The 27,897-nt window shown below is 40.7% G+C and overlaps 3 protein-coding genes across 4 annotated transcripts; all 3 read left to right on the forward strand.

Annotated features, from left to right (window-relative positions):
* Nucleotides 1-492: 492 nt before the first annotated feature.
* Nucleotides 493-13,239, forward strand: aldh16a1 (aldehyde dehydrogenase 16 family, member A1). Of its 2 annotated transcripts, none has more exons than XM_039611017.1 (17): nucleotides 493-783; nucleotides 2,137-2,236; nucleotides 2,366-2,492; nucleotides 2,588-2,745; nucleotides 2,831-2,908; nucleotides 4,504-4,691; nucleotides 5,118-5,276; nucleotides 5,365-5,523; nucleotides 5,697-5,853; nucleotides 6,004-6,079; nucleotides 6,344-6,449; nucleotides 6,761-6,894; nucleotides 7,019-7,192; nucleotides 8,227-8,431; nucleotides 8,534-8,719; nucleotides 10,866-10,991; nucleotides 11,130-13,239. In XM_039611017.1, the coding sequence occupies exons 1-17, from the start codon at nucleotides 694-696 to the stop codon at nucleotides 11,301-11,303; spliced, it is 2,397 nt and encodes a 798-aa protein (XP_039466951.1). In that variant the 5' UTR covers nucleotides 493-693; the 3' UTR covers nucleotides 11,304-13,239. The 2 variants fall into 2 exon arrangements, with proteins under 2 accessions (XP_039466951.1, XP_039466950.1); XM_039611016.1 differs by having other exon boundaries at nucleotides 4,504-4,688; nucleotides 5,115-5,276.
* A 4,158-nt stretch (nucleotides 13,240-17,397) lies between these two features.
* On the forward strand, nucleotides 17,398-19,121 carry LOC116324348 (ferritin, middle subunit-like). The gene is made up of 4 exons (XM_039611483.1): nucleotides 17,398-17,724; nucleotides 18,137-18,283; nucleotides 18,463-18,588; nucleotides 18,695-19,121. The coding sequence occupies exons 1-4, from the start codon at nucleotides 17,623-17,625 to the stop codon at nucleotides 18,848-18,850; spliced, it is 531 nt and encodes a 176-aa protein (XP_039467417.1). The 5' UTR covers nucleotides 17,398-17,622; the 3' UTR covers nucleotides 18,851-19,121.
* A 6,579-nt stretch (nucleotides 19,122-25,700) lies between these two features.
* Nucleotides 25,701-27,371, forward strand: LOC120439954 (ferritin, middle subunit-like). Its single transcript, XM_039611424.1, has 4 exons — nucleotides 25,701-25,982; nucleotides 26,393-26,539; nucleotides 26,713-26,838; nucleotides 26,945-27,371. Exons 1-4 carry the CDS (start codon nucleotides 25,881-25,883, stop codon nucleotides 27,098-27,100), a joined length of 531 nt encoding a protein of 176 aa, XP_039467358.1. The 5' UTR covers nucleotides 25,701-25,880; the 3' UTR covers nucleotides 27,101-27,371.
* Nucleotides 27,372-27,897: the final 526 nt, after the last annotated feature.

Here is a 27,897-nt window from a genome sequence, read left to right on the forward strand (position 1 = left end):
AAAAAAACAAAACAAAACAAAACAAAACATTTTTAATGTCAACAAGTTTTTTTTTCTGGATAAATAAAGGATATATAAAAGTCACTGCCAAAAACTGATTATAGCTTCTGCCTTCTTACAAGAATTTTGTTTGTGGCTCAAGATGACTTGATATCAGTCATGAGGGGTACATTTGACATATGTTTCACATAGTACAGACCAACAAGTTATATATAGCAGTTTAAATACGAGCAATCAGTTTTTGGCAAATACCGGAAATCGGTTTTTGGCAGACGATCATTTTTTGGCACAAAAAAACGGAAATTAGGTTTTATTTTTGAAATTATGTCACACGCGTTATTACAATAATTTGTATGTGTTATACTAAAAAAAACTAAAAACTGGCTTGATTGTGCTTTACGAAGTTAAAAAAGTTATTTGCCTTTTCTCAGTCTATCTGCGTTCAGGTGAACGCACACAATAGCGGAAGTCGGGAGGAGTGAATCATCTCGCTCTGACGTATCGATCTGCGCGTGTCTACAGAGCGAGCCCATACACTGTCAGCTCAGGGAGGCTAGCACGTTTCTTTCAGAGTCGGAGTGACACTCGACACCCTTCTGCCAGCTTTCTCTCTTCATATTCTTCCTAACTCCATCCAAGAACGACCACGCACAACGACGGCGAGATTTGCTCCCACAGTGGTTTCTTCTTATTATGGCTGTTAGCAGCACCAAGACAGTGTACGAGATTTTCCAAAGCATGGAGTACGGGCCAGCAGCAACTTCTAGCACTGCTACTGCACAGGTACAGATTACGGTCAGATTCGTAATAGGAGACTGCTTTAAAACTAAACTTCCTAACAGATACTAGCATGCTGTGCTGCGGAGTTAGTGGATACCTATATAGATTATTGGACTCGTGAAGTTCATTAACTGTTAGCCCAGTGTACTTCACAAGACAAACATGTGACATAACTAGACACATAATTACATTATAATGTGTCAAGGGATTACTGTTCATGTAGATTGTTTTTGTTTTTTGTTTTGTTTTTATGTCCGTATCCCACCGTAGTCCGTGAAAAACATTTTAGGGGTTTCCTCTTTTTACGTGAACTTGAAAAGAGTTTAAGAGGAACTTCTGCCAAATACCAAATGTAGAAGATGGGATCTCTCAATCGAGCTTTACCCCTCGTTCATAATGTCAGGCCTGCTAAAACTAAGTAAAATCAGGGATTGACCTCAGGTGGCTACTCCCACCTTCTGTGTACAGTCTATGATTGCTACACGCACATCTGCAAACAGCTCTGTTAAAACAGCTGTGTAAAGGCTTTGGTGGTTCTGCAGGGACATTGAAGGTTTATAAAGAGTACTAAATTACTGGATAAGCACTCAAACCACTAGCATGGTTTAATTTGACAGCCCACATCATGTAGAGCATGAGAGACCGTAGTACCAGTACCACGACTGAGTTAATACATACTGCTAAAAAATGCCATTGGTGCTTTGCAGAGAGTTGAGCTCTGTACTTTGGTCTTCAGTCTGTAAATAGCTGACACTCTTCACTTGGCCTACCCGCCTTTATCAGTCACTGTCATGTATATTGGTCTCTTCAACCAATAAAAGGTTTGTTGGGTTTTGGGTGCTGCTCATCTGCAGTCCATAATTTCACGAGTGTTCTAATAACAATGTCATCATGTTGTGGATTTTAAATTTTTAGAGCGCGATAGACTGTAGTTTTCTTTTCTTATTTTCCAAATAATCCACATCTCTTATATCCAAATGCTTAGATTTGCAAAAGACGTTAGAAGGGCCTCCCCTTCTTTACCTGTAAGACATGAGATAACAGCTGGTCTGAGATGTTCAGTATCCTCATCCTCCTCTGTACTCATACAGGCACGGTTTGATAAAAGTGAAGCAAGATTTTTTTGGGCTTTAATTCAAGGACTTTCATAAATCTGCAGTTTTCACAAAATCCAATTACTGTGTACCCATCTGCCAGAATGAAATGCACTTTGGTGGTGGGGTGTAGTTTTGGCTCGGCAGGCAGCTCAGGGTTCTCAAATGATAGTGAGCAAACACGAAAACTGAATCTGTGTGCAAGTGTTGGGCTCTCTGCTCTGGAGCTGATCCTTCGCCTGTTCCCTTTCTTCTTCATCAGGCCTGGCTGGAGCATCATTCCCGTTCTCTGGGTCTCTTCATTGATGGCAAATTTGTCTGTCCAGCGGACGGACGGAGCTGCTCCCTGGCTGATTCTAAAGGTGAGAGCAGCCCGAGTCCACATTTTATCATTTAGCTGATTCTGCAGAAGTTAAAACTTTGGCTTCAGACTTTTCACAAACATCCTAATGATGATGACGGTCACGGTGTTTTGCCTGCCTGCTCTCCAGGAAGTATTGTATGCAGCACAGCATGCGCCGAAGAAGCCGATATTTCCCAGTGTGCCTCCTCTGCTGTTAACGGTTTCAAGTCCTGGAGCAGCCTGAGCTGCAACCAAAGGGCCAAAGTGCTCTTGAGGTCCAACAAACACACCTTCACACACCTCGCTGCTTCCTTTTTGAGCCACCAGTTTAACATAAAGATGAATTTCCCTGTCTGTCCTCCTCTAACAGGTTGGTGAGTGTCCTCGGGCAGCACGGCCAGTGTTTCTCAGAGTTATGTGAGCTCTGTGAGGCCTCCTGCTCCACCGCTGCCCTGGTCAGGCTGCTGCAGTTCTACAGCAGCTGGGCGCAGCTCAGAGACACACTCCTCACCGACTGGACACCTGTAGGTAAGTGAATTCAGCTATGTTTACAAAACGCTCTCAGTCTTTGTATTCTGTTGTTTTGTAATTTTGTTTATTTTTTGTCTTCCAGGTGTGGTGGCAGTGGTGACCTCGAAAGACTGTTCTCTCTATTCTCTTCTGCTCAAAGTCCTGCCAGCACTGGCTATGGGTAAAACACACACACCGATGTTTATAGCTGAACCCTAATCTGACTCCTAACATCAAATCTGAACACTCAGATGTTCTGAACATTTCAAATGCCTGAGTTTAAAAGTAAAAATAAGCACTCGAAATTCTTACATGTATGCCTCACATAAACTAAATAAACTGTATACCAGGGCTGTGATACAAAGGATATGATAAAAACTTTACTAAAGTATAATGTTATGGTATTGATAAAAACTAGAAAACATACCAAATATGTTAAACAGAAAAAATAAACAATTTAAATTTTTATTAGCTCATATTATTAGCTCAGTTATCAGAGTTGGGTCAGGACTAGAGCTGGGCGATATGGCCAAAAATCCATATCGCCGTAACGATATATATAGCGATATATTATTTTCTTCTGTACAGTATACAGTATGTTCCGCATTATAAGGCAAACTTAAAATCCTTTAATTTTCTCAAAAATCGACAGTGTTCATTATAATTCGGTGCACCCTATGTATGAATTCTGGTTGTGCTTACTGACCTCAAACCGATTTTATGTGGTACACGGCGCTCAAAAATCTGTCAACAAATGTTTCAGTACGACTTTGGTAAGCTACGAAGCCGCACTGCTTGATGGATTGTCTGAGCATTACGGCTACCGTAGTCAGGAGCCTAGCGGAGTAATCTGGGTTCTAAACTCCGTCCGCTACATGTCCCAAAGTCAAACGAACACTGCATCATCACTGAGAGTTAAAAACTGTCTTAACTCTTTAATCTCTAATAAAATGATCAGCGTTTCTGCTTTATCAGGTGTAACAATCAAGTTTAACATCCAGGCACCCATGAAAACAGAATTGATTAAAACGAAGTTAGCAGGAAGTTAGCTCGCTAGTTTCCACCTAAACATGATATAGCATGTTCTGACTGAGAGAGTTCTGGCAACATTAAGACGTACAGCTCTGCTATCACTTCCAACATAAATGAAGACAGAAAACTAAACTGCAGTGATGTTTGTAGGGTTACTGAAGTTTGGCTAGCTGGTATATAATGATGTGCTACGTGATCGCTAGCGACACAGCTATGTTAGCATAACATAAACAGTGAAGCTGGAGGATGAACGCTAACTTTTTTCCACTCGATAAAAGTTAACGTGAGGGTTCCCGATGGTTAGGGACAAATGCAATCGCATGGCAGGATGCTGTAAACAGACCGAAATTCAGTCAGGAGAACAACTGAGATAATCCATCCACAATACGAGGTTAGTCATTAATATACTGCAACAACATGGGAATAGAGCAGCTGTAAGAGAATTAAACAATAATAATATGGAAAAAAACATCAAAGCACTTCCCTCATCAACCACCAAAGAGCCCTGCAGCCACTGGTTATATTCATCTATTCATACTTTAGTTGATTAATAAATTATATGGTTTATTAAATACCAGAAAATTCATCCAAAGGCTAAAGATGTGTAGCTTAAGATTAGTCATGAGAGAGAAGCCAATTTTCACTTGTTTGTAATTCGTTATCATCTTAATTGTTTATGTTTTATATCTTTATTTGTGGTATAAGAAGAGCTGTGAGTTATAAATGAATACTTCTTCCTTTTAGGCAACTCTGTGGTGGTTGTCCCTGGTCAGAGCACGGCCCCCCCAGTGCTACTGTTGGCTCAGCTTTTTACAGGAGCAGGACTTCCTGCTGGGGCTCTTAATGTGCTAACAGGAAGTGACATAACACTGGGTGTCAAAGTGTCCCAGAACCACAGCATCAGTTACGTCAACTACAGCGGCAACAAGGAGTGTGTGTGTGTGTGTGTGTGTGTGTGTGTGTGTGTGTGTGTGTGTGTGTGCCATGTTTACATGTCTTTGTGGGGACCAAACATTGGAATGTTACTATACTTGTGGGGACCAACAGCCCCTATGGGGACAAAAAACGTGTCCCCTCGAGTTTGAAGGCATTTTTGAGACTCTTAATGTGGTTTTAGTGTCAGGGTTACTATTAGGTTATGGTTAGGCTTAGGCAAGGTTTGGGTTAGGCATTGATTTTTGATGATTAGGGTTAGGGAAAGCATTATGTCAATTAGCCATCCCCACCAAGATATGAAAACACGACTCTGTGTGTGTGTTTTTTTTTTTTTTTTTGAGAGTGAGTGAAATGGAGTTCCAAATGGTTGAGATCTGAGCTGTGTGTGTGGTTTCTAAGAAAATCTTTCCCTGCTCTTCGAGGACGGGGTGATGCTGTGCAAGGCCACAGCAGGGATGGGAGTTCCTGTTTCGGTGTCACCGTGCATAGGCGCCATCTGTCCGTTCATCATCTTTGAGTCGGCAGATATTAACAGTGCCGTGGATGAGGTGATGGAGGCCGCCTTCAGGAAGAAGAAAGAGGTACGCTTATAGAGCGACGAGGTAACTCTTATTCCAGCGACAGATCCCTGAGCCTGTTTGACGGGCCTCTCCTCCCCTCTGCCCGCAGGTCTTCTGGGTGTTGTGTGTGCAGGAGAGTGTGGTGGACAGTGTTGTTGCCCATCTCAGGTTGCGAATGGCAAAGATGAAATGTGTGACCCTGCACAGTGAGGCAGACAGGGAACGGTTGGATGCTGCCGTGCAGGAAGCTCAGCAGCTGGGAGCCACGGTTAGTAAGAAGACTTTGAGACATCAGGGTTTAAAAATGTAAATACCAGGAAATGATTTCAAGGAACTTGAAGGTTCCCTTAGATTAGTCTGCTGATGGTGTGTAACACTTTGACTTCATTTTCCTCTGAGTTTACTGCTCATAACTAGCACTTTTAAATAATCTCTTCTCAGTTGGTTCAGTCCTGTGCTGATCCCACGTCAGGTGCACAGTATCCTTCCACTGTGCTCTGTGGGGTGGCCCCCTCCTCACCATGTGTGGTCAACCCCTGTCCTGGACCCCTGCTGCCCCTCATGACCTTCAGAAGCAACACAGAAGCAGTGACTCTTGGTAAGAAGACCACCTTAATGTGAAAACGTCTCGACACCAACTTGATGAAAGTTTCAGTTTTTTTTCCTAAAGGTTTGCATTTGCATCATTATCAGAGACCTGGGCATGTGTTGAATAAGGCACCAGAGTAACATTCTCTGCTCTGTGCAGGGAACCACAGTCCTCACGGTCAGGCAGCATCCATCTGGACTGAGGACCTCACCCTCGCTCTGGAGACAGCTAGGAGGTACATTTGTGTTGTCTTCTTTCTGTCCTTCTGTTAATGTTCGGCTAACTGTATGTCTGGAACTCTTTTGTTCCCTCTTTCTCCTTCTCTTTGTTTATTTGTTGACTTTTCTTTTTACTTTCATATACAGTCATTTCTGCTTGGTGTAAAACGAATACATTGACTTTCATGGTCGGCTTCATATCTCGTGACTGTCCATTTAGTACTAAAATTCATATTTATTTCCTTTTTTAAAATTTATATTTCTTCTTCGTCTCCTCCCAGTTTGTCAGTTGGCTCTGTGTGGGTGAATTCCCACTCCATCTCTGACCCCTGTCTGCCCGTCTGCGGTCACAAAGTCAGCGGGACCTGCACCGATGGAGGACAGGAGGTGGGTTTCGGTAGTTTGTTGTTTTGACAGGCCGGCAGAGCCTGGATCAGTAACACTGCTTGCACATGCTGGTGTAGTTTAATGTTTGAGTTCAGTTTCCTGGGTGTCGTCTCACTGTTCTTACTTTAGTTTCTGTGTTTTCTGTTAGTCTCATATAGCCACGCAGCACTAATAACCTCTGTCTTTAAATATGGGGTTCTTTTTGGTCTGTAGCTCCATAGACACCAGCTCCTGCAGTGCTAAACATCTCTGCTAAACACGCCCACATAAATCATCCACTTGATAATTATATCCGCTCTTTATTCTGTCAGGGTCTGTACCAGTTTCTACGCCCCTCCTCTTCCTCCCCTCCTCTTCCTCGCTCCTCTCCCGTCTCCATGGACTACACGCAGTTCGGAACAGAAGCATCCCCACCTATCATTCCTGATGAGTCGGACCCTGCCAGGTATGTCTGTGAAGCATCATAGCTGTCTAAATACCACAGCTCTGTTTTCTGGTAAATGTTGAAGGAAAAATGTGTTGCACAGCAGTAATCACATCATTAAAGACATTTTCTTTCTTTTTTCTAGAGCCCCTCAGTCCCACCTGCAGTTTGTTGCTGGTAAAGCATGTAAATCAGTGTCTGGCTGCAGTGTGGCTGTGCAGTCACCAGGTGGTGGTGGTGGTGTGTTAGCCTACTGCCCAGACGGGGGCCGGAAGGACGTTCGCAATGCTGTGGAGGCTGCTATCAAAGTCCAGCCAGGGTGAGAGTGCAAACTACTTGTACGTGTTTGCAAACACGTACACGTCATTCAAAATAACCACAAACACAACTGATGTTTGTGTACTCGCACAACAGATCAGAACAGAGGTCTGAGAGCTTACCCAGAAATATTGTTGAGAGTTTGTGAAACTGCACATATATTCCAATATGTAGTCACCATACTACTGGAAAAGCCATCAAGTAATGATGTAGGTACAAATCATCCCTGTTAGCCAAAAGCTTAGGGCTTAGTATTTCTGTATGGTTTCACAGGTTTTTTCAAGTCTTTTCTTAAAAGTGGAGAGGGAGTTCGCCTCCCACATCCAAACTTGGACCTAGTTCCACAGGACGAGGGCTGAAAGCTGATTCTACATTGAGAAACTTCCAGTCTGAGAGCAAAGTGCTTTGTTGGTATACTACGGTACTATGAGGCTTTTAAGATGCATTGGAATGTGATTATTTAAGACCTTGAGAAGAAGGATTTAAAATTAAATTCTGCATCTAAGGGAGAGCCACTAAAGAAATGTTAATATTATTAACTTTGAGTCAGACGAGGCTGTTCTACTAGTAGAGTCAAAGTGTAGAAATCCGGAGTGTAAACTGAGCACAGTAGATCCACTTTAATATTGTTTGTTAAATTTTTGCTCCATATACACAACATGTAAAAAGTGTCCTCTGAGCCTTCCCTGTAGAACATTTTGTTCTTAACCTGCTTTTATCAGCTGGGTTACTGTGGGGCTGGGCTGTGTGTGTGTTTACCATCAGTCAATGTCCAACTTGACTTTGGGAACAGATAAAAAGACAAAGTGCAGAGTCATGAACTCGACATAAACTGCTTACAGAGTTTTATTCCACTGAACTCTCACAAACACAAGCTGACTGTGAAGCAGGACATGTGGCCATTACTCATCAGCAGTCTTTACCAGTTTGAAGTATAACCTGACAAACACATAAATCCCAACAAGTGGCATCAGGGTTTTGGTTTTTTTTTTTTAATTATTATTATATTTCTTTGAATGCCTTTGCCTCTTGTAGCTGGATGAAAAAGAGCCCCTCTGCACGTGCCCAGTCACTCTACTCTCTGGCCAAGGGCCTTGAGTCAAAGAGGCGGGACATCGCTGCGGCAATCAACACCCAGACCGGCCTGTCAATGGACGAGGCTGAGAAGGAGGTGGAGCTCAGCATTACCAGGCTCAGCATTTGGGCTGCTTATTGTGACAAAGTCCAGGGAGGATCTCTGGTGAGGCCTTTCATGTTACACAAATCTACTAAAGACACTGAAACATAATAGAGCAGTATCAGGTGAGGCCGTCTGATCTCTTGTTGTTTCCCTCTCCTTCAGCCCATGCCAAACTCTGGCTCCGCTCTCTCCATCCCTGAAGCCCTGGGAGTCATGGGGGTCGTCCTACCTGACAAAAATCCCCTCCTCTCCATGGTAACCGTGCTTGGGGCAACTATTGCTACAGGCAATGCTGTTATTATGGTCCCCAGTCAAAAGTATCCACTGCCTGCCTTGGCATTCATTAAGGTAAGTGTAGAAATGTGCTGTGTGGCAAGTGGCAGGGAACATTTAGAAAGAAGTTGCATGTTTCAGTTGGAACACAAAGTCAAACACACAGAAGTCAGTGGAGCAAAAGTAACACGAACTGAAGTAATAAGTTTTTGTTATTCAGGTGGCGAGCTACAAAGGCTCGCCACCATGCAGCCATTTCCTTCCAGGTCCTTCCTCCCTGCAGCTGTCAGACTGTACAATCAAAACTGCTCCCAACAAACATAGATGTTTACATCAGTGCTGTGACAACTTCTACTGTTATAACTTGCACATTACTTTTCTCAGTTTATATATACACCAACTTACTGGAAGTTACATGTCTACTTTTTAATGCACAGGTACAATACACAATCTGCACTTTTCAAATTATTCTAAATATTCTTAACTATTTAAACATCTTTCAGTATCCTGCTCTGTTTGCACACTACAAACTGGGTTTGCCACTTATCTGTACTCTAATTTTAATAACTCTACAGTACTCTGCTTTGGTAACTATTGTCCATGATGTAAAGATGTAAAAATTGTGTTTCTGTTCTGTGTCCTGTTCTGTTTGTATATGTGGGGGGGGGTTTTTTGGTTTTTTTTTTTTGCTGCTGATACAACCAAATTTCCCCTCATGGGACAATTAAAGGATTATTCTATTCTGTTCTATTCTCTATTTTAAACACGTGTGGGCACTTATGTGAGCATGTCGATTAACGTTAAATTCAGTCGTCAGCATGATATAATCATGCACGTAGGGAAACACCAGTCAGATGTGATAAGAAGCGCCTTTAAGCAAAAATAATAATAAAGGCTTGCTTTTTCCCTTTTATTTCCACCACCACGTTTGCTGGTGTTTCTCGTATACTGCAGCAGATTGCGTCAGGACAGGACTCTGCATTTTGTTTACACCCGCAGGAGGTGCACATCCTGGGCAGGGAGCACAGAGTCAAAGAGACCAATTACATGAAAAGAGAACAACCGTCTCTGAGTATGTTGTTCTGTGCTGTGATTACAGCCGTTCCCCAACTCTGTGAACAGTCCTCGTAGCCATTGATCAATGGTCACGACAATGAGCATACTAACAATCATGAAGCTGAGCTTGTGGCTCAGCTAATATGTGATTCTAAAGTGGCTGTTGGTGTGATGGTAAATAGTGATCTGTCTAAGTGTTAGCCTCTTAATAATCATTTGAGGATAGGGTGTGCTGGCATAAGGGATCTGAGCCAAGGATAAAGGAGTCTTCATGCGTTGAACACATGAAATGAATTGAACTGTACTGAAACAAATTGTCACCGGATGAGTGTTAAATGTCTGGACATAGCTGTATGCATCATAGTGCTAAAAGGGCTTTGAGGGTAATCCCTAAATCTGCACAGCTCTGTGCGGCTGAACTTGTCAGGTCACGTCTAACGTGTGTGCACGTATTTTGTTTTACGTGTTGCAAAGAAGCTCTGAAGACATTTTTAATCAAAGGTAAAACCTTGGAAATGTACTCAGTGTTTGAAGGAAACAACAGCTGTTTCCTCAGATGGAAATAATGTGCAAATTTCAAAAGGTTTTTGAAAATGCAATTTGCTTATAGCATTTTTCAATTGTCTCCAGAGGGATAGTCATGATTGTTTCAGTTATCTACAGTTCCAGATTCTTTGAGTGTTGCATCTCTATTCTGGGTTCCCCAGGACATGTTTGGTTGGCCTGCTATTGTAAGACATGGTGCCTAAATGTTTTTTGTACAGCCTAAGCAAAAAAGAAAAGAAAAGAAAAAGACACAGTAAGAGAGAAAAAGACGTAGGTGAGTCGACTGTTGGTTAGATAATGCTTCCTAATGGAGAGTTTGAAAGTCTTAAATTGTACCTTAATGTTGTGGGCCTGTTTCTAGCCAGTTTTTCTAAGTTGGTCAGCATTAAAAGTGCTTGGTCAGCCCGACTTAACCTGCAGTTGATCCTTCATGAGGCTGTCAGTGTAAACTTGTGTGCAGACCTGCTTTAATTTAAGATGAAAACTTGACCGTAGACTTGAAGCGAGTCTTCGGTTTTCTCAGCTGAGTAAAGTCAGCTTGACCTGCATTAAAAAGCACAGTGAATCGTAAAAACTGGCTGTTATCTTTATTGCACCTTTTCTTTCTCCTCTTGCTCAGGTGCTCCAGTCCTCGGACTTGCCAGCAGGTCTGGTAAACGTTATTACAGGAAGTCGAGACCAGCTGACTGTGGCTCTGGCTAATCACAGTGTCATCAAGGCCATCTGGTACTGGGGCAGTGCTGAGGTGAGGCTAACTCTTTTAGCTAACTCATTTTGCATTAAACTGAGCTCCTGAATGTCGGCTTGAGTTCCTTTTCCCAAATTAGGCCTACCTCGTATAATCACCTACACTCACTTCATTGTTTCTGATTTCCTGCTGCAGGGCTGCCAGTACCTCCAGTACACCTGCACTAGTCCGCTAAAAACCCTGCGCCTGTGTAAGGACCAGGAAGGGAAAGATGGCGAGTTAAACTGGACTCAGTGCCATCCGTCATTCCTGGAAGAAATGTGGAGAAGCGCTGTGCAGTGGAAGAGTGTATGGATTCCTACAGCTTAAAACAGAACGGTTTTGATATCATCATGGAGCATTTGACTGTGACCTGAAAAATCAGAAATCATCACAGGTCAGACAGCGGCAGAAGGGGAGGAGGGATTTTAAAAGCAAAAAAACATTAGATGTTAAATTAAATTTTGAGATTATATTAGGAATAGATGACATAAAGCACTTAATACACAGACGAGGGATTCAGTGAAGGTCACATGCTAACAGTGTTGCTAATATATAAGCTGATTTTTGTTGCCAGCATGGTTCAAAATGATACTAAAATGGAAGATGTGGGGATAGATATTCACTGTGGTTCAGACAAAAGGTTTTTTCCCTTTTTAATTTTATCACAGAAGCACGTCCATGTGACAGTAAATGCAGAGACCTAAAAAGATTTCACGCATCTTTACTATTTTCATTTAAATGTAAGTCGGTTTACTGAAGATTATCGAGCATAGCAGTAGCTACCCGTCAGAATAATCAATTTATTGTTGAGTTTTTCATTTTTCTTTTGTAATAAATATAAAAAATAAAAAAAAATCCCACAATGCTAGCCAAAGTAACATCCATTAGAACTAGTGCAACATTTTGCTTGCTTGGTCAAAAAAACCAATAAACCTTGAGGATAGATTTAAGGTTTATTAACAATAGCTGTTCTTTAGTAAGGTTGGGATTCTTTTTTGTTAGTCATAACATGCTATTATGATAATTTGATGATTTTCTACCTCTGTTATGCGTATTTTAATTAATCCTCACATGTCTGATTGGTGTTTTGTACACTTCCTTACTTTTTTATGCAGATAAAATAAGAGGTCACTGTATCGCAAACTATTTCAAAGTAGGTCATGTTCACATTTCTTTCCACGTTAACGAGTAATCCACGTGAACTGTGACAAACCTCGGGAGAACTTTGGCTCTGATTATTGAGCCAGTGTTGCAGGGTCAGCAGATATTAAAGAGATAAAGACGTGTGTTATGGGCTTGAGTATGTTCTGTGGGAGCCATTCCACTTCCTGCTCAGAAATTAAGACAGACAGAAATTAGATGTAAATTAGGTGCAATTCAGAAAAGGTCACAGCAGGGGGCGCTCACAAGGTAGTCCTCAGTGATTAGGAGTGAATGCAGATAAACATCAACAATATATACAGCAACACTTATGTACTTTAGTTTGTCTTAGAGAAAAGCTGCTTTTGGCGAAAAAATACTTCCAATCTGGTAACGTATGCTGAGTGGTCCTTGAAAAAACCCTCCCTTTGTGGCAACTAAAACACACATTAGAGGTGCAGTTTAACCACAACAGAACCTTACATGTATGTATAGGAAGCAGCGGCTATCTGAGGGGTGTACTACGGATTCAACACAGCTAGCCTTTGTTTGTGTTTGCTGGCTTGACAAAACCTAAAAGCCCAGTTGGAGATAACAGAAACCTCGACGCTATGCATACTTTGCAACTTGAAGCCGTGTCAGCCTTACAGATCTGTCAGTGACTCAGCAAAAACAAACAAAAAGCAACAGTTACATGGATGCAGCTACACAAACGTCTCGTGTCATGTGTCTTTTGCTGTACAATAATACTGTAATTTGTAGCCATGGAAGGTCAAATCTGACTCTGTAGTGCAAAAACATTCCCAGTGACATTTCATTTGTTTCCAAATTCACATTGTGAAATAAAACAAATAAAACAAACAAAAGTCAAGTGTTTCCTTTTAAAAACTAATATTTAAAGAAAAAGATTGTCTGGAAATGTATATTTCTTTTTTCAATTTCTTTTTCCCATGACTCACAAATAAATGAGCTTTTGTAGCTTTTAATGTTTTTCTCCTGGAAGTTTTATTTCTATAATTGTCTGTGCTATTGCAGATAGCACAGACAAGCTATTTCTGCTTCTGCTACACGTATTGCATCATGTAACACTTCTTAAATGAATAAATCCAGACTACTGATTTGATCAATGTCTCTTAAATTATGTTATGCATAGAACTGGTAAAAGAAATATAAATGTACTTCCCTGCAATATTTATTTTTTATAAGAAAACGGCAACATTGTAAACATCGTATGGGATACTGGCTCATATGTTTGATTATGGCAGATCCTGTGATCCTGGATCTACTGGAGGTCTCTTCCTGTTAAAAGGGAGTTCTTTCTTTCCACTGTATCCAAGTGCTTACCCATAGTCTGATTGATTGTTAGAGTTTTCTCTCTTATTGTAGCGTTTTTCCATTATAAAAGTGCCTCGAGGCAACCATTGTGAGGTGGTGATATACACTCAACCCCCTTCTGTCTCCAGAACATCTTTACTTCCTCATGGCATAGATTCAACAAGGTGCAGGAAACAAGCCTCAGACATTTTGGCCCATGTGACACGATAGATTTGTCAGCTGCACATCCATGATGCTAACCTCCCATTCCTCCATTTCCTAAAGGTGTCCTACTGGATTGATATTGAGTACAGAGAACTCCCTGCCATGCTCAAGAAACCAGTTTGCAGTGACCTGAGCTTTGTGACATAGTCTGTTATCCCGCTGGATGCGTACATCAGAAAAGCCGCAGTTTCCTGTTGTTAGCTGACAGGAGTGACACCTGGTGTGGTCTTCTGCTGTTGTAGGTCAAGGGTTGACATGTTGGGTGTTCAGAGATATTATTCTGCAAGTGATTATTTGAGTTACTGTTGCCTTACTATCAGCTTGAAGCAGTTTGACCATTCTCATCTGATCTCTGACATCAACATGGCATTTTACTGCATATCTTCTCTTTTTTATAAACCTTGGTTGGAAAAATCCCAGCAAATCAACAGCTTTTAGAATAATCGGACCAGCCAGTCTGACACCAAAAGCCATGCCACATTCAGAGTCATTTAAATCACTTTTTCTGACGCTCAGTTTGAACACCAGCAAACCATCTTCACCATCTCTACATGCCTAAAGGAGTTGAACAAATGTACCTAACAACATGTCTGGGAAAGTATGAATAAAATACAATTCTTTTAGTTTATCACTACTAGTTCACTCAGTCAAAAACATAGTTTCGGTAACTCAAGTACACTTTTGGTTCCTTCTTTCACACTTTCTGTTCCTTGTTAGTTTTCCCAAACCGGTCCCATCCAGCAGAGCACTGAGGTAAACTTACAATGATATGTGATCACGAGGTGTCCTCCCTCTCACGGCCTCTGTGACAAAAAAAGCAGAACAGAGAAACAGGAAGACGGGTGCTGACGGCTGCAGGATGCTGACTCACAGCAATGACATCGCATAACGCTCAGCTGAACCTGATGGTACAACCTGGACTCATCGTCTTACACGAGAGTGCACAAAGTAAAAAGGGCAAAGCTGCTGTCTGAACTGCTCTGTCATTTTTGTTAAGTATGAGAGTGTGGAAAATAAAATAAGTGTAGCCACTTGATGACAAGTGCTTATGTCTTATTGCAGGTGTTGGCAAAGTACAGTCAACACAGGACAACTTACAGTGCTTTTTAGTACAGTGATGAGTGTGTAGTGACTGTGGATCTGTCTTTAGCTCGTCCTTCCTTGTGTTGAGCTCTGTGGTGTCCTCCATTTTCACAGAACACTAACTTATGTGATTGTTGTCTGTATACTGTGAAAGCCTTTTACTAACAATCATTTTTATTGCAGGACGACGACTCATAAGACTTGAGTGAAAAAAGCCATGTGAAAACAAAGCTATCTATTGGGCTGGAATTAAGTACATTTTCCAAAATTTGAGGAACTTGTATTTGATTTTTTTCATTTTATGGAACTTTATATGTCTACTTAATTATATCTTAATATGACACGGGAAATGGTGTCTTTACTCAGGTCATTACTTATTTAACAGTTTTATAACTTCAGATTGCAGTTTTCTTACCCTTGCTGCGTACCAAAAACTACATATTTCTCCGCTGATTTTGAATATTCTGACCAAATTAATGAGTTTATGTTTTCCCAAATCCATTTTCCTTTTTCTTCAAATATATATAGAGGTGTTTTAAGTTTTTATTTTCTGAGCTCATGGAAAATACCTCTTATTAGTACATGGTCCTGATTGGACAGTGACGCTACAGACAAATCTTATAGAATATGATGCTTTGCTGTGCCCATTAGCAAATAAAACAGTTAAAAATGAGATGTATTTACAGATGTATATACTTATACACACATGTGCAAACACATATATACTGTGTAAATAGCAAGTGACAAAGTCTTATCTCCTTATTGTACCTTGAAAAAAACAACAACATATTTTTGTACCACTATGTAAAATGTGTCAAACTAATAAGATATGACCTTTGAAATATCATTGGTGTGTTTGAGAGAGGTATTGTTTGCTCTCGGTACATTGCGTGTCAGCAAAAATCACACATTACTGCAAATCATAAGGAGAACTAAACCTGTTCTGAGACATATTTTAGAGACAAGCACTGTTGGCCTACGTGACTGCCACTGTGTGTGAAATGACACGTTCAGCCAAAAGGCTTACATATGTTCTCCTTAGTGTGCAGGAAGGTAACAATTAGTCTAAGACAAGCAGAGATGGTGGAATTTATTTACTGGGAAAGAAAGAGTAGATCAGTAGGCTTTCTCTATTATTTCAACTGCTTAAAAGCAAGTCTAGTGATGTTTGTCCAGACAAAGCACTAGTTTCAGCTACATTCACTTTATTGTTGGAAAATGAAGCTGAAAGGGTGCAGCAAAGAAAATGCAGGCTCCGTCCTCTCGCTGAGAACACGTGATTACCGGCACACCTGTTCAGACTGGCAGGTCTCTCGGGCACTTTGCACAAGGACAGCATTGCAAGTGGAAAAGTACTGGCTCACACCGCTGTAGGTTAATTGAAAGTTGATGAACATGAAAGTCATGTTGTCTTGTAGTGCTTGACTTGATGTAAAGACAAAGTCAAGTTAAAGATAAACATACAGAAGAGATATTTATGATTACATGAAGATGAATATTAAAGCTTACTGTATGTGTTTTGGGTTTTCTATGAAAGACATATCATGAGTGAATTTACTCCTACGTGTATTTTACATAGAAAGAGATTAAGTATGTGACATTGTGTTACACTTATACCTCAGCGGCAATGAGACTATTCAATGACAAGTTTAATCTAACAAGATACTTTTACATGAACAGACTGATACAAAAATGTGTATACATGTCTTAGTTTTACTTTTTTTTTACCCAGCAGTAGCATTGTTTCAGCATGGGAGGTTCTACTACTGCTGGTAATGTCTGCCAACAGCGCTGTGGTGTTGAGCAATGCAATAAAAAGCACTTTGGCCGTAAACACCATTATCAGCAGTTTTTAGATGCCGTGTGTTACATTTATGGCGTAACTCCGCCTCAGTTTATGCTGCTTTTATGTAATCATTAACTAGCCTACAATAATATGCAAAAGTCTTCTTCCTTTGTACTTGTTGGTTAAAACAAATGCCCATCTAAACATGTTGGTTTTTTTGGTATTTTTCATTGATTCAACAAAAGAAATGGGAACACAGTATGTGTTTTCTTGACAGGCTGCAAGTAATAAAGTGCCTAAAGATTCATTTTAAAATAGTTTGTTTTTTTGCAAAGTTTTCTGTTATATGTAGACACAATTGCTTTTGGGTTTTGTGCTTTTTTATGTTTGAATGTTTCATAGATCAGCCTTTATTAAACAAACAGACAAACAAACCAAAAACATGTCTTTAAAAAAACTTTCCAATGTCCAGATAAAAACTTTAAAAGCCCTTCAGAACGCCTGGGGAATTATTGTCCTTTGATTATTACAGGGAGGTCAAGCCACTTGAAAAATATGAGGTTTGGCTCAAGACTTTTGCACAGCATTGTAAGTATTAAACAAAGAAGCGAATCTACGCGTTTTTGAGATGACATATTTTATATATGTTGCATGTTTCCTGTTGAAATGCGGAAAATGCTTTGTCATTTCACGTGACTATCTCCCAGCAGGTCACATTAAACATTAAAGTTAATGCGGAGTTTTCAACGAATCAGGAGGAGAAAAAAATGCAACTTCATCCCGTGTGTCACAGTTGTTACTCCTGTGCTCAGTGATTGGTGGAAACATACGTCATGTCTGTCACGAGCTCCTCCGTGAAGTATAAATTCGGGGACCCGCGACTGTGCTGTTTCATACCAGGGGAGCGATCTTTGAGGAGTTCTTGCTTCAACAGTGTTTGAACGGAACTTCTTGTCTTCGTCCCGCTTTACATTTCAGCTACGCTGCACTTCGGAAGCAAAAATCCTTTTCTACTTGAACACTACAGATAAATTCGACGTAAAGCTTTATTTTTGTACCGTTTTTTGTTAATAAAAAGCTCAAGAAACGCCAGCCGAAATGGAGTCCCAAGTGCGTCAGAACTACCACCGCGACTGCGAGGCCGCCATCAACCGGATGGTGAACATGGAGCTGTTTGCCTCTTACACCTACACTTCTATGGTGAGAACACTTCATGTGATACTGATTTATATAATAGTCTTAATCTCAGGCTTTATTAGCTTAATGCTAGACAAAGAGACCAGGGGAATGCAGTCGTTAAATTTAAAGTTGGGTATGTTGTTGCTAAATTCAGTAATGCATGATTTCAGTAGCGACTTCTTAGTTGGTTGTTTATCACAGATGGGCAGGTTGCCAGATACTGAGTGTATTTTCACCCGAAACACATCACTGAAAAAAAAAATGCTGCGTCATGCTTAGTTTGGCTTTTCTTTAGTCTCTAATTCAGCAGTTATCTGGCTAAACTGGCTAAACTATTGGTGATGAATCATGTCTGTCTCCATAACTGTTTGTCACGATGCTTTATTTGTAGAATAATTGTTGCTGTGTACTAATAACATGTCTGATTTCTCAGGCCTTCTACTTTGACCGTGATGATGTGGCCCTGCCAGGCTTCTCCCACTTCTTCAAGGAGAACAGCCATGAGGAGAGGGAGCACGCTGACAAGCTGCTGTCCTTCCAGAACAAGAGAGGAGGTCGCATCTTACTCCAGGACATCAAGGTGTGTACAAACTGATCTAGTCCTGCTGTGACATAGCTGACTGTCTCCAACACAGAAACTAGGATTAATGAGCAGTGTTATGACACTTGTTCTCTTCCTGCTGTTGCATTAGTGTGTAATGTGTATACAGAGCTTAAAACGAGTGTTCAGTCTTTAACAGAATTGTGTGTGTTGTGCAGAAACCAGAGCGTGACGAGTGGGGCAGCGGGCTGGAGGCCATGCAGTGTGCTCTGCAGCTGGAGAAGAATGTCAACCAGGCTCTGCTGGACCTGCACAAGCTGGCTTCTCAGCATAATGACCCTCATGTAAGTGGGAGTAGGAGGGAAGAGTTTGGGGTTAAAGACTGAACTAGTTCATGCTGTGCATGTTTGACAAATCACCAAATGTTAATTGTAATTTGTGTTTTCCCAGCTGTGTGACTTCCTGGAGAGCCACTACCTGGATGAGCAGGTGAAGTCCATCAAGAAGCTGGGTGACCACATCACTAACCTCACCCGCATGGATGCCCACACAAACAAGATGGCAGAGTACCTGTTTGACAAGCACACTCTGGGTGACAAGAGCTAAATGCTGAGACCTAGAAGTGAGCCTGGAGTCAACATGTTAACAACACAGGCTTTGAAGTAAACTCACTTCTGCTCCAGCTGTTTCACTGAGAATGATTTCTGTCCTGATTTCCTGACTTTAAATCTGGCATCAGTTCTTGTATGTTGTGCTGTTTTTGTGTGAAATGTCACATGGAGAGATGGATGTTATCAGGGTATGGCTCTACTTCTAAGCTGTCTGACATTTGGAAATGTTTCTGATCTGTTAATCTGAATAAACATTTTGAGCTGGATCTGTCGTCTGTCTGCATCTGACTCATTTTACGGAGTAGTTCAGGCAGTCATTCTAAAGACTAAATCACAACTTCATTAATCTGACTTTTTTTGATTATGGTGTCGACAAAGATCATCTCAGAAGGTCTTTCAGTTAATATTTCTACACATTGGCACGAAATACAAACGAGTCAATATCAGATGTAAATTGAATGCTTATTCAACAGTCAATCAATGCATTAATGTTGCCATTCAAATGGCATCAGAATAAGGAATGGGGTTGGTGTCAGATGGGCTGGTCCAAGTATTTCAGAAACTGTTGATATAGATTCTCTAACCTGCCAGAAAGTTTTTAGAGAAAATGATAGGTTCTTGTGCTTAAACCTATTCGCTGGAACGTTAAAGGCAATGTAATAACACAGCAAGCAAGACACGAAGTAGGCAAAGTTCTTTGGGTTACTCATGCATGAGGGAGGCCTGCCTGGAGCCAAGTGTCGTTCCACCTACTTGACCTCCATCAGACTCTCAGCCAGGTTCCCCATAGCACTCCTTTTATTGAGGTTACTTGAATATGCATAGGGTCATTAACATATGATGTATACATACACACAAAGGGTACCTTGCCTGTGGTTTTGCAAAGTGTGTGTGTGTGTGTGTGTGAATTGCTGACCAAAAAGGGTCACACAGCAGGAACAACATCCTAGGTCATAAAGAGGGTAACCTCCCCACACCCAATCTATGGTTCACCTAGATAACACAGTGAAGCCATACAAAGGGCAGGAAGTTTTACCACATCAAACAGACCTTCACAAGGATGTTGCCTGTGATAAAACACTACAGCCCCCACTCAGAACCTCGAGAATCTGGGGAGGGGAGAACAAAAGAATTCCTTTCAACACACAGTTAAAGTACAAATGGTAAGAATAAAAATGACAAACATTTAACAATTCACTCTAACAGAAAATATCCTGTGAGCAGAAGGTCATTGACTGAAAATGCCTTTTTCATGGCAGAAGCCAGAGAATACCTGGATTACAATTTCATGGTAGCTTCAACACTGACAAAAGCCACACATTCCAAACAGCAAAACGATATTCAATCCTAATAAAGTTAAATACATAAAACGGCCAACAAATAACATGCAAATACAGTAACAAATGCACATGTGACCCAGTACCTTACTAAAATGGTTTTCCTTTCATTTGATTTGAATCTGTGGGTTGTGTGCATAGGGCTTTTTGATGTACTATGTCCATCTACTGTAAAAGCTCTGTACTCCACATTGAAATCAATTCCTGGCTCTGCAGTATTTTAATTTGGCTACATATAAATGAAATTAAATGTTCATTTATGTAAACAAAGTTAGAAAGGTATTTAAAGTGTTCTAGATTACAGCCTGTAATTTACCCTGTGCCTTATTTTGAAATTACAAAACGTGTTTTCCAGTTTTCCAAAATGTTACATCCACACACAAACTACATTTAAATATGTCTGAATTGCTCTGTCCATTCATGCAGGATGACAACAACAACAACAACAACTTGAGTGAAAAAAAGCTGTCTCATATGGAAACAGAGGTTTCTGTTGGCAGTGTTGGAACATACAATGAAAACAAACAGAAACAGAAAAACCCATAATAAACACAAGGCAATAATTTTGAGTACATTAATGGTTTATTTATAATTAATCACTGAGGAAAATGTGCTGGGTATGAACTGAAAGTATATCAGTCAAGCAAATTTCATTTGACCTGATGCGAAAACTTGACAAATTTACTTATTTATAAAGTTACGTTGAAAATTTACATACAATTAAGTTAAAATTGGCATTTTGGGCAGTTTTTTTTAAAATTATTTTTTTTAGTGTAATTACGTATCTTTTCCAAACATGGAAGTACTTGTACTTGATTTTTAAAAAAATGTTTATGGTACTTTATACTTCTACTTAACTATGTTGTAGTACTGTATTTATTTAACTATTTTATAACTTTTCAGTTGACTATTTCCTTACCCTGCTGTCTAATGAAAACCAAATTTTTCCAATTGTCATTATTTAAAATTACTTGATTTGTGTTTTTCCTTATAGAATGAACATTTCCCTTTTCTTAAAACATATAAAGACTTTTTAAAGTTTTTTTCTGAGCTCATGGAAAACACCTCTTATAGATATCTGATCTTGACTGGACAGTAGTGCTACAAACAGGATGAATATGATGACTATGACACATCGCTGTTGGTCAAACTGCTCATTATTAAATAAAATAGATAAAAACACTTTTAAAAGAAGATCCACTTAAGACATAAAATGCAACATGCACATAATGCAGCAGTATTAATATCTCAGAAACATCACATCATACTTATAGCTCTGACACTTTCAGTACATTCTGTGATATTTTTAGTACAACTGATTTCTATGGAAAAACAAGTGCTGCTTCCTTGATTGAGGAATGTGTTACATAATGATGTTATCTGCTTTCAAACTCTTGCAGCTATGCTAAAAACATTGTCGGAATACCTTTGGTGTGTTTGAGAACGAACCTGTTCTGAGACATATTTTATAGATGAGCATTGTTGGTCTCCAAGACTCCCACTGTGTGTGAAATGACATGTTAAGCCAAAAGGCTTCCATATTAATGTGCATAAAGATAATAATTAGTCTAAGATGAGTATGACGTCTTGAGTGAGGTGGTGATTGGCTGGTACAGAAACAAGAGGAAAAAAGAACTCAGATCAGAAGTTCTTGAGTTCCTGGTACAGATCAAGTTAAGTAAGTAAATTCAGGGGTAGGGCAGCACGGTGTCATGGTGGTTGGCTCACAGCAAGAAGGTCATGAGTTCAATTCCACCATCAGGCCAGGGTCTTTCTGTGTTGAGTTTGCATGTTCTTCCCGTGTTTGCATGGGTTCTGTCTGGGTACTTCGGGCTTCCTCCCACAGTCCAAAGACATGTAGTTAGTGGGGATAGGTTCATTGGAAACTCTAAATTGAATGTGAGTGTGAATGGTTGTCTGTGTCTATGTGTTAGCCCTGCGACAGACTGGCGACCTGTCCAGGATGTAGCCTGCCTCTCGCCCTAAGACACCTGGAATAGGCTTCTTGAGGGTGGCTGTAGCTCAGTGCAGAGCAGGTCACCTACTGATCGGAAGGTTGGTGGTTCGATCCCTGGCTCCTGCAGTCTGCATGCTAAGTATCCTTGGGGAAGATACTAACCCCAAGTTGCTCTCCGATGCATCCGTCAGAGTGTGAATGTTGTCAGAAAAAGCACTTGGTTTAGAGTCAGTGCTTCTGAGAATGGGTGTGATTGGGTGAATGTGGCATGTTGTATACAGTGCTTTGAGTACTCTGGGAGAGTAGAAAAGTGCTATATAAGAATCAGTCCATTTACCATTTGCTCTCCCGCGGCCCTGAAAAAGGATAAGCGGAAGAGAATGGATGAATTAAGTATCTGCGATCGTAGCACACTTGAATAATCTTCAAATGTTTGTTTGCAATGATGCTCTTGAAGGACAGGTTTCACTGAAAAAGCTACTTTTGCATAAATAGACTGATATAAAAATATATAAAAATACATTTCTTTGGGGTTTTTTTCACTCAGCATTAGTAATGCTTCAGCCTGAGAAATTCTACTATCGCAGGTAATGTCTGTCAACAGTGCTGTGGTGTTGAGGAATGCAATAAAAAACACTTTGGTTGTAAACACCATTATCAGCAGTTTTTGGATGTCATGTTTTACATCAGCTGAATCAGCTTCAGTTTGTGCAGGTTTTATGTACTAGGCCAGTGTTAACTCAAATAATCTAGCTTTTATACAGCACAGTAAAGTCCTGAATATACCAAAAGTCCTGAGGCACCTGTCCTTTATATTTCGCCACAAAAATGGGACGTACAAAGATGTACTGGAACATCTGCACACATACATGAAATCCAGTTTTCACATTTTTACCAAGCTTTAAAGTCAATATTTTGGTATGAAAACCTTTATTCTACATATTCTATATACCATCGTCAGAACTGTCATAGACAGCATCCTTGTCATTTCTTTATGTAGTCTTTAGGAATTGTTCTCCAGGCTTCTTGAAGGACATGCAAAGCTCTTCTTTGGATGTTGGCTTCTTTTTGTTCTGTACTCTTACACTGCTTCAGTAATGTTAAGGTCGAGCTCCGGGGAGGTCAGTCCATGACTAGGAGTGATCAAAATTCCATCACTTTGGAGAAGATCTCCAAAACCACTGGGTGAAATGGAGCTCCAAACCATGACAGATGTGTTTTACAGATGGCTGTAGTCACTCACTCTTAACATGACCTCTGTACGTATTGACGATGACTTTAACCAAAAATTTCTAATCTGGATCCAAACCACCCTACCAGTGATTTTCAGTCCAGTTCCTGTGTAATTTGCCATAACTCAGCGTTTTTTCCGTTTCCCGTTTTTAAGAATGCGTACTTGACAGCCATCCCTCCACTGAGACCACTTCTGATGAGACTTCAGTGAACAGCAGATGGATCAACTGAAGGGCCACTTGCATTTTTCAGGTCCTGTATCAGGTGATTGCTGGATTTTTCCTGTTTCTTTCATCTTTTGTCCTCCACTTGTCCATTTTCCTCAAGCTTTTTAAGGACACAGTGCACAGGATGTTAAGATATGCTAATTTTTTAATAGAAATATCCTTTATTGTCCCTCATTGGGGAAATTCAGGTGTTTCGGCAGCAAAGTCACAGAAGCAGATTCACACAAAAGTGAAGAATATTAAAAAAAAAGAATAACAAACAAGAGACTGTAAGTAAGTGCAATTTACAACATAATGAAAAAATACTGTAGAGTTATTACAAAATAGCATACTCAGATTAAAAGAAATGTGCAACTGAGTAAGATAATTTTAAAAAATGTACAAAATGTGCTGTATATTGTACTTACAGAAAATGGAAAAACTGTGCAAATAACAGCAGGGATATAAACAACTTATTGTGTTTGTTGAAAGCAGTGATGGTTAGAAAGTCTAAAAGCTGCCGGGATGAAGGACCTGCGATAACGCTCCTTTGTGCACCTAGAATGCAGCAGTCTGTATCTGAAGGAGCTCTCCAGTAAAGAGCATCAGTTCAGTGGGTCTGCACCTCTGGAAATCCACCACCACCTCCATGGTTTTCCTGTGTTGATCAGGAGATGGTTCCGCTGGCACTAGTCCACAAAGTCCTGAGTCCACTTTCTGTATTCTGAGTCATCCTCACTTGTAATGAGGCCAACGATGGCCGAATCATTAGAGAACTTTTGCAGATGGCAGTCTAAGTGGTTGATTGTCTGCAGTGTAGAGAGTGAACAGGAACAGTGCCAGCACAGTTCTCTATAGGGCCCCTGTACTGAAGACCAGCCTGCCAGAGACACAGCCTTGCATCCTCACATACTGTGGGCAGCCAGTGACGTAGTCCAATATCCATTGGGACAGGTCGTGGTCCACTCCTGACTGATCCAGCTTGTCCCTCACAAGTCCAGACTGGATGGGGTTAAAAGCACTGGAGAAACTAGAGAAAGAACATTTCCCTAACAGTGCTTCCAGGCTTCTCCAGGTGGGTCAGATCTCGATGCAGGAGGTAGATGATGACATCATCTACCCCATTGCTAGGCTGGAGTGGATTCAATGATGACCTAACTGGGGTTGAAGATGCTTCAGTATCAGCCTGACAAGCGTCTTCTTCAAATGCGAGGTCAGTGCTACCAGCTCATAGTTGCTGAGGTCTTTTGGATGTGTGATCTTTGGTAATGGTACCACACAGGTGCTGAGTAAGAGCTGCTGAAACAGGCAGCCTACTCACTTGGGGCCCGGAAGATAGCTGCTGATGGAGGAGAAAAATTATATTTTATGTCTGTGTTATCTTTGGCATTGGTGGTAGATTCAACTAAAGAAATGGAAATAAATTATGTCCTTTGTTACACACAGTAACAAAGTGCTTAAAGCTATAATTTAAAATAGGTTCTTTGCTAAGTTCTCTGTTATGTGTAGACACAAGACTGAGTCATCACTTGAGTTTTGTGCCTTTTTTTATGGATGGAGGATTCCCAGCACTGAAAATTAGTGAAAAAGCCACCAATCTCCATATTAAAACTTAGAGCCCAAAAGCCCTTAAAAAGGCTGGGGAAATATTGGTCTTTAAACATTAGAGGAAGGTCTGGCATATTGGAAGCAAAATAAATGAGGTTTGGTTAAAGCTTTTACGCAGTATTAAAAAAATAAATTCATATCGTACCATGCGCGTGTGCATATCGGCTCTCATGTGCATCAGGAGGTCTACATCCACAAGTATTTTGAGATTAATCTTTACATATTTTACATATTTTGCATGTTACCTGTTGAAATACGGAAAATGCTTTGTCATTGCACTTGAATATCTGCCAGCAGGTCACATTAAACATTAAACTTAATGATGAGATTTCAACGAATCAGGAGGAGAAAAAATGCAACTTCATGCTGCGTGTCACAGTTGGTACAGACACCTCGGCTCAGTGATTGGTGGAAACATACGTCATGTCTGTCACGAGCTCCTCCGTGAAGTATAAATACGGGACCCGCGACTGTGCTGTTTTATACCAGGGGAGCGATCTTTGAGGAGTTCTTGCTTCAACAGTGTTTGAACGGAACTTCTTGTCTTCGTCCCGCTTTACATTTCAGCTACTCTGCACTTCGGAAGCAAAAATCCTTTTCTACTTGAACACTACAGATAAATTCGACGTAAAGCTTTATTTTGTACCGTTTTTGCTAATAAAAGCTCAAGAAACGCCAGCCGAAATGGAGTCCCAAGTGCGTCAGAACTACCACCGCGACTGCGAGGCCGCCATCAACCGGATGGTGAACATGGAGCTGTTTGCCTCTTACACCTACACTTCTATGGTGAGAACATTTCATGTGATACTGATTTATATAATAACCTTAATCTCAAGCTATATTAGCTTAATGCTAAACGAAGAGACCAGAGAATGGAGTCGTTAAATGTAAAGTTGGGTATGTTGTTGCTAAATTCAGTAATGCATGATTTCAGTAGCGACTTCTTAGTTGGTGGTTTATCACAGATGGGCAGGTTGGCAGATGCGGAGTGTATTTTCACCCGAAACACATCACTGAAAAAAGAAGAAAAAAAAATGCTGCGTCATGCTTAGTTTGGCTTTTCTTTAGTCTCTAATTCAGCAGTTATCTCGGTCTAAACTGGCTAAACTATTGGTGATGAGTCATGTTTGTTTGTCACGATGCTTTATTTGTAGAATAATTGTTGCTGTGTACTAATAACATGTCTGATTTCTCAGGCCTTCTACTTTGACCGTGATGATGTGGCCCTGCCAGGCTTCTCCCACTTCTTCAAGGAGAACAGCCATGAGGAGAGGGAGCACGCTGACAAGCTGCTGTCCTTCCAGAACAAGAGAGGAGGTCGCATCTTACTCCAGGACATCAAGGTGTGTTCAAACTGATCTAGTCCTGCTGTGACATAGCTGACTGTCTCAACACAGAAACTGGGATTAATGAGCAGTGTTATGACACTTGTTCTCTTCCTGTTGTTGCATAGTGTAATGTGTACAAAGCTTAAAACAAGAGTTCAATCTGTAACAGAATTGTGTTTGTTGTGCAGAAACCAGAGCGTGACGAGTGGGGCAGCGGGCTGGAGGCCATGCAGTGTGCTCTGCAGCTGGAGAAGAAAGTCAACCAGGCTCTGCTGGACCTGCACAAGCTGGCTTCTCAGCATAATGACCCTCATGTAAGTGGGAGTAGGAGGGAAGAGTTTGGGGTTAAAGACTGAACTAGTTCATGCTGTGTATGTTTGACAAATCACCAAATGTTAACTGTAATTTGTGTTTTCCCAGCTGTGTGACTTCCTGGAGAGCCACTACCTGGATGAGCAGGTGAAGTCAATCAAGAAGCTGGGTGACCACATCACTAACCTGACCCGCATGGACGCCCACAACAACAAGATGGCAGAGTACCTGTTTGACAAGCACACTCTGGGTGACAAGAGCTAAATGCTGAGACCTAGAAGTGAGCCTGGAGTCAACATGTTAACAACACAGGCTTTGAAGTAAACTCACTTCTGCTCCAGCTGTTTCACTGAGAATGATTTCTGTCCTGATTTCCTGACTTTAAAGCTGGCATCAGTTCTTGTATGTTGTGGTGTTTTTGTGTGAAATGTCACATGGAGAGATGGATGTTATCAGGGTATGGCTCTGCTTCTAAGCTGTCTGACATTTGGAGATGTTTCTGATCTGTTAATCTGAATAAACATTTTGAGCTGGATCTTTGGTCTGTCTGCATCTGTGACTCACTTTACTGATTAGTTCAAGCCGATTGCTTTTGTAGTGGTGTTTGTCAACACCATCGACCTGACAAAGGTCATGTCACTCCTACCATTAATGGTAGGAGTTAATATTTGTACACATTGGCACCAAATACAAACAAGGCCATATCAGATGTAAGTGGATATCTTTTGGATTTTTACCTAGTGAGGTCTCAACTTGACCTACACTTGCTGGCAACTTTATTTGGTACACCTGTTCAGCAGCCTAAGGCAAACTTGTAATTGGAAATCTGTAGTGGTTGCAGGATCTGCACTGAGCAGGAGGTCACTGGTCAAAAATGTCTGTTTAATGTTCAGGTGGCCTTAATAATTAAACTGTTTGCAGGACATCGCCATGGCAGTTTAATTTGACTCTTGTATGTACTATATTTACCTTTTAAAATTGTGTGTATACACTTTTCGTTTTTTTTTTTTTTCCTTAACAGTGCGCTCTTTTTCACTTGCACTGAACAGGTTTGCATAAAG

This window comes from Oreochromis aureus, linkage group 4, assembly GCF_013358895.1.
Source record: "Oreochromis aureus strain Israel breed Guangdong linkage group 4, ZZ_aureus, whole genome shotgun sequence".
In the NCBI taxonomy this organism is placed as follows: domain Eukaryota; kingdom Metazoa; phylum Chordata; class Actinopteri; order Cichliformes; family Cichlidae; genus Oreochromis; species Oreochromis aureus.

Coding starts and splice junctions, on each gene's coding strand:
- aldh16a1 (XM_039611017.1), top strand. CDS start 694: ATGGCTGTTAGCAGCACCAAGACAGTGTACGAGATTTTCCAAAGCATG. Junction 2,493..2,587: donor AGGGCCAAAGTGCTCTTGAG/GTCCAACAAACA, acceptor CTCCTCTAACAG/GTTGGTGAGTGTCCTCGGGC. Junction 7,193..8,226: donor GCTATCAAAGTCCAGCCAGG/GTGAGAGTGCAA, acceptor TGCCTCTTGTAG/CTGGATGAAAAAGAGCCCCT.
- LOC116324348 (XM_039611483.1), top strand. CDS start 17,623: ATGGAGTCCCAAGTGCGTCAGAACTACCACCGCGACTGCGAGGCCGCC. Junction 17,725..18,136: donor CTTACACCTACACTTCTATG/GTGAGAACACTT, acceptor CTGATTTCTCAG/GCCTTCTACTTTGACCGTGA. Junction 18,284..18,462: donor TCTTACTCCAGGACATCAAG/GTGTGTACAAAC, acceptor TGTGTTGTGCAG/AAACCAGAGCGTGACGAGTG.
- LOC120439954 (XM_039611424.1), top strand. CDS start 25,881: ATGGAGTCCCAAGTGCGTCAGAACTACCACCGCGACTGCGAGGCCGCC. Junction 26,540..26,712: donor TCTTACTCCAGGACATCAAG/GTGTGTTCAAAC, acceptor TTTGTTGTGCAG/AAACCAGAGCGTGACGAGTG. Junction 26,839..26,944: donor CTCAGCATAATGACCCTCAT/GTAAGTGGGAGT, acceptor GTGTTTTCCCAG/CTGTGTGACTTCCTGGAGAG.